The sequence below is a fragment of the Centruroides vittatus genome, unplaced genomic scaffold (assembly GCF_030686945.1).
Source record: "Centruroides vittatus isolate TY-2023 unplaced genomic scaffold, ASM3068694v2 scaffold_2569, whole genome shotgun sequence".
Lineage (NCBI taxonomy): Eukaryota > Metazoa > Arthropoda > Arachnida > Scorpiones > Buthidae > Centruroides > Centruroides vittatus.
In genome coordinates, this window is record NW_027122690.1 from 399,289 (window position 1) to 411,732 (window position 12,444).

At 32.3% G+C, this 12,444-nt stretch overlaps 1 protein-coding gene across 1 annotated transcript in view; it reads right to left on the bottom strand.

Moving 5' to 3' along the window:
- Positions 1-7,539, bottom strand: part of HDAC6 (histone deacetylase 6) — a 32,992-nt gene extending 25,453 nt beyond the window's left edge. Inside the window, exons 1-16 of the mRNA XM_067285436.1 lie at positions 7,184-7,539; positions 6,969-7,110; positions 6,865-6,905; positions 6,691-6,790; positions 6,522-6,593; positions 4,887-4,912; positions 4,706-4,810; positions 4,568-4,636; positions 4,364-4,490; positions 2,136-2,201; positions 1,616-1,675; positions 1,458-1,547; positions 1,233-1,339; positions 1,038-1,154; positions 748-957; positions 496-580 (exon numbers count right to left, since the gene is read on the bottom strand). Coding sequence (XP_067141537.1) covers positions 496-580; positions 748-957; positions 1,038-1,154; positions 1,233-1,339; positions 1,458-1,547; positions 1,616-1,675; positions 2,136-2,201; positions 4,364-4,490; positions 4,568-4,636; positions 4,706-4,810; positions 4,887-4,912; positions 6,522-6,593; positions 6,691-6,790; positions 6,865-6,905; positions 6,969-7,110; positions 7,184-7,191 — 1,425 coding nt within the window. The 5' untranslated portion in view covers positions 7,192-7,539. The remainder of the gene's footprint in view (positions 1-495; positions 581-747; positions 958-1,037; positions 1,155-1,232; positions 1,340-1,457; positions 1,548-1,615; positions 1,676-2,135; positions 2,202-4,363; positions 4,491-4,567; positions 4,637-4,705; positions 4,811-4,886; positions 4,913-6,521; positions 6,594-6,690; positions 6,791-6,864; positions 6,906-6,968; positions 7,111-7,183) is intronic.
- Positions 7,540-12,444: the final 4,905 nt, after the last annotated feature.

Genomic DNA, 12,444 nt, shown 5'->3' on the forward strand with positions numbered 1-12,444 from the left:
CCGTATAGCGTATACGGAATTATGTCCTATTCGTAATTTTTCAAATGAACAAATTTTATTTTCTGCCTTGCTATTGTTGCAAACGTTTGCACCGATTTGGGCACTCGGGTAATGACCTTGACTATTCACAAAAACGTCATACAAGTTATTCTATTTTGTGGACATGCCCTACTCTCTACTAGTAAATAATTACGGTTTGTTCGTTTTTTATAATGGTTTTAATTTATATAAATTTCAATCTAAATTTTTATATCCGTCCTATAAGACGACCCCGGATTTTGGGGGCCTTTTTTTATGATTCAACTATCGTCTTATCCGCGAAAATATACGGTAATTAAATTATAAACAGACATTCAAAAATAGATGGCCTTAAATTTAATATCAACCAATCATATCTTCAACGTTAAATTTGAGTTTAAAATTGTTTATATTGAAATAAGAAATGAGCAAATATAAAAAGTTATTTTAAAAATTGAATTTAATATTTTAACTTACCTTCAAACTAAGGCATTTATCAAATAAACCTAAAGACTTTAACTTTTTATAACTCAATCTAATCCTTTCTGGAATTTCTACATGTCTAATAAAAATCAATAATGTACAATGAAATACTAATTCATATAAAATATTATTAATATTAATATTTAAGAATTATATTACTTATTTATACAATTTTTTAAAATGTATAAATCAAATGACTGTTGTATTAGATTTAATAGTTTATAAATTAATAAACCAAAATATTACTTTTCAAACATATTTTGATGACATGCCATCTCTTCATCATAAGCTATGCAAGTTTTCCAAAGAGGAACATCTAATTTTGTATCTAAAATCAATTGCCGAATCCTTAGCTCAAGTTCTGCTTTTCGTTCAGGACTGTGAACATTATAGAAATCTCTAGTGGCGTATATCTGTGGCTTTTCATTTCCTCTGTATTCAATTTTTGGATAATGTCTAAATTATATAAATTAAATATATTTAATCAAAGTTATAAATACAAATAAAATATAAAAACTAAGAACACTTTTATAAACCTTATTCTATTTAAACATTTATCATCACTTTTATCTTCTTGAAATGCCCCTTGAAGTTGAAGGCTGCGCCAATAAGGTCTTTGAACAGCAATTACATTACAAATAGTTTCAATAAGACTTGAAAGATTAAAGAAATGTTTTCTATTCAGATTCAAATATTTAATGTTGATTGTATTTAATTTAGAAAATTTATACCTTTTCTTTGGAGGCAAGATTTTACCAAAATTTGGACAAGGATCACCAAGTAATGATCTTAAAGTCAATGCAACTCCTTCAGCCAATGAAGAAATAAAATAACCTCCCTTTAAATAAAATAATGTAGTTAAAATAATAAAACAGTTTTTCAACATGCATATTATCTGTAAAAATTATTAATTAAATATCTATTTAAAAAAATTACAATTATAATGAAATCATTACTTCAAGTATAACACACAATCTTCCATTAGCTAATCCCTTCAATAATTGTATAAAGTGTGCATATGCAGATGGAGTGACTTCCATTTCTCCCTTCAATAAATAAAATTAAATAATTATACAATGTAAATAAAAATAAAAACATATAACAAGCTTCGTACCTCGGGACAACCTACAGCTGCATCATATCCTGACGAAACAATTACTAACTCTGGAGAATACTAATTTATAATATTTTAAAAATTAGTACAATAATTGTAAACATATTTCTCATTAATTAATTAGGGCTGCAATTTCCAAATTGTAGACCTGTACATTCCCACTGTCGTCCATTGTCTGTCCTTCATTAATCTCAAAAATGGGGTGAGGTAGATAAAAACCAAGACCAGATCAGAAAGCTGGCAGTTCTCATTAACTAAATACAAACATCCAGTCTTGTGTCATCGCAATTCAAAATTTTTACTTTAATATACAGAGCAATAAATTTGGTAAAAAATTAATTCTTATAATAAACTGGGATCAATAGTACATCACTCAACCCAATAAGATATACAATATTCATGCAATCTCATATTTTCTGCGATTAAAATCACGTGAAAAATAAAGTCATCATAGAGAAAAAGTAATTGCAGCCCCGCATTGTGACAAAGTCATAATATAGTCAGCAATTCTTTCACTTACCTCATAAGCAATGGGCAGAAGGATGTTGTTAAAAATAGCTAAATAGTCTCCATTTCCCAGTCCTGTCTAATAAATAAAATATTTGAAATGTTTTTCATAAATGCAAATTTTAGCTACATAATTTGGTATTTATTTTAATCAACATTAAGCAATATGATCTTAATTTCTTCAGTATTATTAAGGTGACCAATCGCCCTCCTTTAGGGAGGACAGTCCTTCTTTTGTAAGTTCTGTCCTCCCTCGAAAAGTGTCCTCCTACATGTCCTCCTTTTTGATATTTGAAGATTAATCTGTAAATCTCCATATTCAATTGATGCCGAGCCGATCCGTTGCATGTAATGTGATGTGATGTGTTTGTATTCGACATGATGGTTCGTCAAGACTCGGTACAATGCAGCAAAACGCGATTATGAAACGCATGTGCTCTGCACAGGAGACCTTGAGAGAGTGCTCTGCATGCAAGTAACTTTGTTTATTTCTTACCGAAACATGACACAGCACATACACATGCAGTAGAGATTATTATAGTGTATTATTGTTGCAATGAATAAAATGTTTCTTTTATTTACAATATTTTTTCCTTCAATTTATGTGTGTCCTCCTTTTCATTGTAAAAAAGTTGGTCACCTTAGTATTATACAGTTATAAGTGATACATAAGTAATACAATTTGAATAATCTGCCTTGTTAAGAGAAGAAAGAAAAAATAAATAAAATTGTATATTCTATAATTTCTAAACTCTATGATTTATTAAAATTTAAATAATTCATGAATAGTTATTTTGTACCAAACTTTAATATCATATATAAATTTTTATTATTATTTTTTTATTCAAAATTTTCTCAAACTGACCATTTTTATGCTTTAACGTTTAATCAGATCTCAATAATTTTCAATTTGATTTTTAATAATTACAACTGAAATATTTAAACATGAAAATTATAGCTACAGTTTTAAGGAAAGAATAATTTTCCTTAAGAAAGAAAAAATAAGGGGCTATCTTCATTAAAAAACTCCAAAATAACAACAGTGCAGGTTATCATCATATAGAATAATAGTAAATCTCATATGAGTGATAGGTTCAAAAATTTGGTCTGCATTACAAGCAAGCTTACAATATACTATATCAACTTTATACATTTTGCTGAAATAACTATAATAATCTTATACTATATAAATTTTTGGGTGCTGAAAATAAAAATATTTGTCAAATTTAGATGTAAAATTAGAAGTTAAGTTTTCATCATGCTATAAGCAATTTCATACTGTATTAAGCCATGTTTTATTGGATTTATAATACATTCTGAGTATATTATAACTGCCGTAAATGATCGGGCTAAATTTTGGATATATGATTATAGATTAGAAATAAATTTGGCAGTAGAGTTAGGCGTTATGCACCATCTCTTATTAAATAACTGGCAACGCGTCCGCACGGTAAGTGGGAGTTGCGGTTTGAGTCCCGCTTCGGGCCTATTCTTTTCTTCCAGTTTAATCTAAATTAATTAATTAAATATTAAGTAAAATTACACTTCACTCTGACACCGGGGATGAAATACTAAATACCGAACCTGTTACCGGTGTAATTTGCGTGAAAAAATCTTCTTTCCACAAACGTTTTCGAGCTTTCCAAACAGCTCTTCTTCAGGTAGAGAAAAATTTAAATTAAATATTATAATTATTAATTTTAATAAGAGATAGCATCTAATGCCTAATCATCTAATGCCTAACTCTAGTGCCAAATTTATTTCTAATCTATAATCATATATCCAAAATTTAGCCCGATTATTTATGGCAGTTATTGGTGTATTTGCTTATTATATCGGGTTTCGTTTGACGTATATTTGTATTATTTTATATTATTATAATATATTTTTATTTTATGTTAAAGTATATTAATTAAAATGTTAAATTTTTGAATTATTTTTCAATGTTCTTGTCATCTCAAAGCATTTTTGCCAGATAAAACTAACAAATTCTCTTATCTTTTTCCTTAAATAATTGACATACCTTAAAGATTATAGTTTTGTGCAATAAAACACAAGACCATCAATTTTGCAATAAATTTTCTAATTATTTTGAGTACATTAATAATATTTACATTTATTATATCTCAGTATTATTAATGCACTTATTAGCATTTATTATTATATTCACTCAATTATATTTAATATTATGTCTTCTTGTGTGATAAGATATGAGCCTATGCATTACAGTAGAACTTTTACCTCATTTAAAGGGACATTTATGTTGAATCCTTTTCCTTGACCTTCACCTATAAAATCGTAATTTGACTCTCTTAGTTCTGGCCAGAAAGCACCATGTTCATATCGATGAATACTGAAGTATAAAACCCTACAAAAGTAAAATTTTTGAAAAATATTTATCATCAACTTGATCATTTTTATTTTAACTACTGATCTACCATTTACCTAGGATCCTTATAAAACTGATACTGAGTTGCCTGCCCATGGTGAACATCCCAATCTACAATCAATATCCTAAAAATAATTTTCAAATATCAAATGAATTAAACTTATCAATATTAAATTTTAAAAATTTCTAATTACCTCTTCAATTTATAACATTCCAATGCATGCTGAGCAGCTAAAGCAGCATTGTTGAAAAAACAGTAACCGCAAACTTCATCAAACATAGCATGATGACCGGGTGGACTACATTTTAATTCAAATTTAAAATTTTATCATCTACAAATAAGTGACTTAAGCCGCAACACAACGGTTCACTTACCGAACAATGGCCATTCCATTCTTTACCTGAAATTAAATTTATCCATTAATAAATTAATTTTAAATATTGTATAAACTTGCATTAAAGTTAGATACTTTTCTGCATAAAATAAATTGTTTAGTTTTACTCGTCATTAATAAATAAGATCCGGATTTTTGGGTGCCGCACCCACTCGAATTTTTGCACCCAGCTTCCCCCTTTTTAACATTTTCAAAGAATATGTTGACAATTATCTCTTTTTTTGGTGGTTTTTATTCATTCACTTAACGGGGGAAAAACAAATTTGTTAAGCCAGACCACGAATGCTGAGAAAAAAAAATACAATAATTAGCTTACTCTCTTCTTTTGTTGAGAGGAAAGGGGGTAAAGCAGAATTTTCTGGACTAAACAACTAAGCCTTAGGGTTGTTTTAAGAATGTAAACAGATTCACTGAAAATCTTTAACACATGTTTTCTTTTCTAAGAAAAAAACAATCTAGAAAATTCTGTATTGAGATCACCTTACCCTGACTTGTGAGCACAACAGTTCCAATTTCCTTTGTTCAATGTCGGTGACATTAGAAAATGGCAAAATTGTCTGCATCTAAACCGAACACTTTAGCAAATAAGTTTAAAGATGAACGCGTATGCACAGACAGAAAAGTTCTTTGCTGTTCCATTTGCAATTATGTGATTTTGGTTGATGTGAAACACCAAGAAATGAAAATCAGGTGACACATAAGTTTGGAAAAGCATAGAGAAGGCAAACAAAAAAAAAAGGAATTTCTAGCATATATTTATAGGGGCACCTGGATGTTGTTGGAGACAATCCTGTAGCGTTTATACTGGAAGAAACAATGGATTCCACAAAATGGTACATCCTGAACATTCTTGTAGCACCACTGACCAGATGCTATGTACAGTACAACCAATGTTGTTCAAAATGTACCAACTTGAAAATATGAACTCAACGAACTCTAATATCTGGTCATCCGTTGGGGGTCTTGAATAAATAGTGTGGTATTCTACTGCGAAAACTTTGAGAAAATTAGTGTGTTTATCAACAAACTTCCTCCTGGTGATTCTGCGGCCATTGACAGTATTGAGAAACTGGTTGCAGATCCAGTAATGACCGCAGAGCTCTACTCTGTGCATTCATACACGTTATTGGTGGATAAAACCAACGAGCATGAAAGACATGGAACTGAAATGCGAGATCAGTGAAATATTGTAAGTTGGGCACTTGATGTACTGGATGGTTTTGCCTTGGACAAACTCAAATCTAGTTTATCAAAAAATCCCAATTTGAAAAATATTCTATATTGCACTGAACTAGAATTCTGAGTAAAACTGAAACATGTCCCCATAGTCTCGGTCGACATAAAAAAATCTTTTTCCTTATATAAAGACATTCTATCCTCCAAACAAGAAAACTTTTAAGAACATCGAAATGGTTACTGTTTTAAATTATAATGCTCATCTTTATGTCTAAATCGCAATAAACAATTATGTATTTTGTAAATATAGTACATCTTGTTGGTTTTTGTCTTAATAATACAGTATTTAAAAGCACCCAAACTGGCACCAAAACGAGCACCCAATCCATTCTAAAACTGCACCCAAAAATCCGGACCTTATTAATAAATGACAACTTACTTTATTTTCTAATATAGCTGAAACCAATTCTATGGTGCAACCTGCACTTAGTTTCGCAGATTCAAATGTTTTCTAAAAATAAATGAACAAAATTATTTTTAAATTAATATGAATATACTAATCTTTTAAATTCTGTTTAAAAGATTTAACTATAAGAAAATTATATTACGGGATGAAAATAGACACTATCATATTTCGCTGCTAATTTTTCCAATTTCTCCGCATCATTTTCGCTCTCTGTCCCTTTTACTACTTCGTATATATTTTTGCTATTAAAATACATTTAAAATTTAATTAACCCATAAAGTTTGAATAGATTCTAGAATACTATTAACTATTTTACCTGTGAATTGATAATATTTCTTCTTCTGTTGCACTTCTGGCCTAAAAATTAAACTTACATTTATACATTTCTATGCTTTTTTCCAATTATCTTTCAAAACTTACCGGTAATTGAAGACATCTATCAATTAACCCGTACTCTTTGCACCTTTTGAGGGATCGTGCGTATCTTTCGGGGCATTCCGGATAATTTGGATCCCAAAGACAAAGGTGTTGGACCATTCGATCATCATAAATAATTCCTGTTCTAAAATATTTAATACAATTTCAATAAATTTATAAATCTTATAAACTTTCTATAATGCTCTCAAAAATGTTACCTAGACATTTTTCTTAGTTTTCTACTTGATAAAGACAGATAAAAAATAAGTGTATATATATATATATATATAGATATCTGGTTTCAAAAGGTCAAGCACTCTAGCAACGATAAGACGTCTGCACTGTAACTTACGAACCAAATATTTCTAATCATGATGACTTTTATATATAAAAGATATTACAAATCTGTTATCTCAATAGCAAATTTGTTTTAGACACATTATATTTATTAAAAAAATAATTTCATACAAAAATTGTCTCTCTTTCTAGCCTATACAGTACATTATAAACTGTCTGTTTGTAATCTTATCTCAGTTATAAAATATTTAAACTCAGAAAAAATTTCTATGCTATATATTTATTATACAGTGTTGGTTTTACAACTAGCCATCATAGCAATTGTCCAGGAGGGCAAGGAAAAAGGGGTACCCATCGTTTGTACAGAAGAAAACAATAGGGAATAATCAAATAATTCTTCCTATAATGAGTCATTATCACCACTTTGTAGTGCGCACGCACTATTTGTATTTATCTAGGAGACAAGGTCAGTCCGACGGTCCACGATACACCCATAAATAGTTACGTTCGAAGTTCGATAAAAACATGCAATAAACATGTCTTTTAGAGCGTCGATTGGCACAGCGTCTTACACTATTTTATTCAGAATGTTAATTTTTCGGCAATGTAAACCTTGTTTTCAGCCAGCGTGGGCACACCTATTGTTGGCGTTTTGCCAACTCTTGGACTCGTCTTGGAGGGGTGTTTCGAAGAAAGGAAGTTGTGTGAAAGCGCTTATTTGTTATTAGTATTGGATTTAGTACGAAATTTAATTTGTCTTTTCGTATTCTTTTACGTGCTTCTTCCTTCTTTAAGAAACCCTTTCGAGGGAGACAAAAAACATTTTGTAAAGCATTCAATTCTGCGAAAGGGAAGCCGAAAACGACGATTTTTTAAAAATTCTTATTGCTCATTGCACAAAACGCGCAAGTCAGATTGCTGGAGTATTGTTGTCAGCAAAAAAAAAAAAAAAAAAAAGCCGAAAAGCAGGCAGAATTTTTCACCGATAAAACGTTCAACGAATCAAAGGACATTCGGGAAGCAACGGAATTACATGCGATTAAAACAACAATCCATGGCTTCTAAATCGAAAGAAATGCCAGCAGTTCCCGAATTACTGTCTGTCTTATAGAAGAAAAAATTAAAAGTTGCCGCTTAAAAGTTTTTTTTTTTCTTCCGAATGCTTTATTCTGAATACTGAGTACCTACAGTATTTCCCAGAATAAGGATCAAACCGATGTGTGCCACTCCGCCGTCGTGGCTAACAACAATGGTTTAATTGACAAAAGAAAGAATTTTTATTCAAATCATTTAAATTTCATACCTCTTCTAGTACTGACTACAAACCGTTTTCGGTAAACCGCGGTTTTGCCGAATCGGTTTTCAAAACTGGTTTTGGACAGGTAATGAAATCGGTATCCTTGGGTATGTTGCCTACTAAAGCCAGCTTTAATACAGCTGGATAAACAAACAAATGGCATACTGCGTTTCAAATAAAACGGAGTTATGTCATTGGATTGCTTCCTCATCTGTATTAAAGTCACTTTACCAGACAATGCGCCCATTATTGCGATATCATTGTGTTTACATGCTTTTTGTTTACATTCAATTGGCAGAAAAGTATGCTCGGATTTAAGATGATTCCACATAACGATGTACTATCGGAAAATTCCAGTGTAATTTGTACACGGCATCAATTTATCATCCTTGTTTTTAAAATAACGCCACGCACTACTCATTGCATAAATTTTAAAATTAAAACCTTAAATATCTCAAACAAATAAAATTGCACTTATACCATTTTTAAGTTTTTGAAATGTTTTAAAACTCTTTCCACTCTGTGGGCATTAATTAATTTAGAGGGCTTTATTATAGGCCAATGGGCATTGTGCATTATAGCATGCCCATTGTGGGACTGGCCGAACCCACAATGGGACAGTCGGGTGTTGAGGGATGAGGCCCGACATATCCGGACGGACCACTCCCCGAAAAATTCCTGGGGGTTTTCGATCTGTCCGAATTTGATTATCTTTGATTCACTCGTTCCTCATGCCGTCAAAGACATACCACTTTAAAAATGTTCATGTTATCATTGCCTTTTAATAAAAAATACGTAAAAGAGACTAAAATGTCTTCACTTTCGCCATGTCCAATCACTAGTAACAGACACGTAACAGTAACACGAGTCTTCAACAGCAGAGACGAGCTTTCTTTAGAGGCTACGCCTATGCAAAAACGTACAAAACACTCAAAGTTCTCTGGTGATAATCCCAGAACAATTGTATTTACAATTTTGATCGTCTCTGCTGTGGAAGACTCTTGTTCCTAGTGATTGGACATGGCAAAAGTGAAGACATTTTAATAAAAAAAAAAATACGTAAAAGAGACTTAAAGTGTAAATTCGTCAGCCCTTCTTTACAAAAGAATATTGTATCATCACTGCCTTATTTAATAAAGTTCTTCACCAATGGGCCGACCAATTTAGTGTTTTCTACGTATATAGGGGCCAGTATCTCATAGAAAGTTCTCCCGGAAGACATTCCAATGGCAATCACTTATGTATTGCATTGCCATATCATCAAACTAAATTTACCGACAGAATATTGACGTATTTTCAAAACAATTTGAAACGAGGAAAATTCAATTCGAATATTTACGACATACAATGAAAAGAAACGTGACGTCAAGGATTCCCATAATGCCTACCCTTACCTCCATTCCAGCGATCACACAGAAATGCACCATCGTTCTGTGTTGTGGATATGTTCTCCATCATTGCACTCTTCCAGCAGACAGCGAGCGGTCAAGGTGGCAGCTGACTGCTCTGGGAGTGCCCACAGGGCAGTTTAAAAAACCCCTTCCAGCAAGTTAACGCAAAACATGAGTCCCATTAAGAGTCTGTGTCATTGTACTCCGATCGGATTGTGTGGTGTCATCTTATGTAAACAAACCGACGATCTATTGTTGTTTGTTCCAGTTCCTTTAGTATCCGACATATGTTGATTTTTTGTTTTAGCTTTATTTTAGAGAAATGTCGTCCCAAAACATCCTTATGGTTACTTTGCTGGTGCCTAGAGTTAGTCCTGTTTATTTTACAGTAACTGTAGATAATTCATTAGCACACATTATTTTATAATCTGTCAACGTACAAAGTATACAAGAGTAGATCAAAAAAAAAGTTACAAGGGTAATAAAAAATTATTTATTAATAATTCCCTTTTGTATTTTCTGTCTATTAAGAAGCATACTTGCCAATCACTTTTCTACATAATCACCAAATATATTTAGGCATTTATCTGAATGCAGGACCAACTTGTATAACCTGGCTTGGTAGAAATCACGTCCCTGCCCATTGAGCCAGTTCTCAGCAGCTGTTTTCACATCACTGAAGAGAACCTTGTTCCAGATAAATGTTCCTTCATTTTCAGAAAAAGGAGAGTCACGGGGGCCAAATCTGGACTGTATGGGGAGTGGTTCCAGACTTCCCACTTGAACTTTTGCAGCAATTATTGAGTTTTGCAAGCAGTATGGGGCCTGGCATTGTCGTGCAGGAGGATGACACCATCAACATGCCAGGGCATTCACATCAGATGCCCATAAGAAACGAATGACAGCTCATACCTCCAAGTGAGACCACTTTTCTAAACGTCTTGCCCCTTTCAATCACTCTGACACATTAACAAACTTACACTACCTACCCGCACAACCGCTTTAAGATAACTAAACTAGTACCATCTGTCTCCACTCTGGGGAAAAAATATTCCCTCCACATTAATTACTTTCCAAATGCTGCTGCTGCTGCTTGTAACCTTTTTTTTTGGATCTACCTATGTACATTACACATGTATGTGAAACGTAAGTTCAGCATTTAGCCCTGACAACTCAGGTCAAGTTTATAAAATGAAATTTCAACCAATCATCATTAAAAATTTTCGTTTTCTTTTTAATTTTTCTGATGCCCCATATATAGCTCAGAGCCCTGTACAATGGTGCCTTATATCCAGTAGGGTCGACCATGGGTGTGAAACAGTGTTGCAGGTCACCCCTATTGTGAATGATTGAGACTTGTTTATAAATGTATAATGTATCAGGTCAGTCCATAAGTTCATGCGTATTTTTATCTACAAAAAACGCAGCAAAAAATTTTAATTAAATTTTATTTCAATCTATAATGTATTCACCATTATTTTGTACAATTTCTTGCCATCTTGATAGTAGCTTTTTAATCCCGTCTTCGTAAAATGATTTCAGTTTTGAATCAAAATATTTAGAAATAGCCTTTTTTACATTGTTCTCATCCTCAAAAGTTTTCCCTTTTAAAAAATTCTGCAAACTGCAAAAAAGATGATAATCACTGGGAGCAATATCTGGCAAATATGGTGGATGAGGTAAAATTTCCCAGTTGTAGCTTTCAAGTTTCTGTACAGTTATTTTTGCAGCGTGTGGTCTGGCATTGTTATGCTGCAAGAGAACCTGCTTTCTGTTCACTAACGACGGTCGATTTTTTTTCAATTTTTCATTTAAACGCTCTAATTGCTCACAATACATTTGAGCTGTAATTGTTTGATTAGGTTCTAACAGCTCAAAGTGAATTACACCTGACATATCCCACCAAACAGACAAAAGAATTTTTTTTGGATGCAACCCACCTTTTGCAGTCGGTTTTGGCTGCTTGTCGTGATCCATCCATTGTCTTTTTCTCGTCACATTATTATAGAGGATCCATTTTTCGTCTCCAGTAACCAGCCTACCGAAGAAAAGGTTCTAAAGCAATACGGCATAAAAGAGACGTGCAAATGTTTACACGTTGTTGTCGGTTAGCTATTGACAGTTCGTGTGGTATCCATTTTCCTAGCTTTGAAACTTTTCCGATTTGTTGTAGGTGTCTATGAACAGTTCCATGGGATGAATTTAAACGTTCCACAATTTCATCAACTGTTAAAGATGGTTCTGCTTCAACTAGTGCAGAGAGAGCATCATCATCAAAGTCAACGGGTCTTCCAGTACGAGCCTTATCCTCCACACTAAAATCATTGTTTCTAAATCTTTCAAACCACTTTTGCGCAGTCCTTGCACTAATTACAATTTGATTATGTACAGTATTTATTTTTTTGGCTGCATTTGTAGCATTCTCACCACTTAAAAATAAAAAGTATAAAACATGTCTTTTATATTCGTGGGTTACTTCCATTTTAACGAAAAT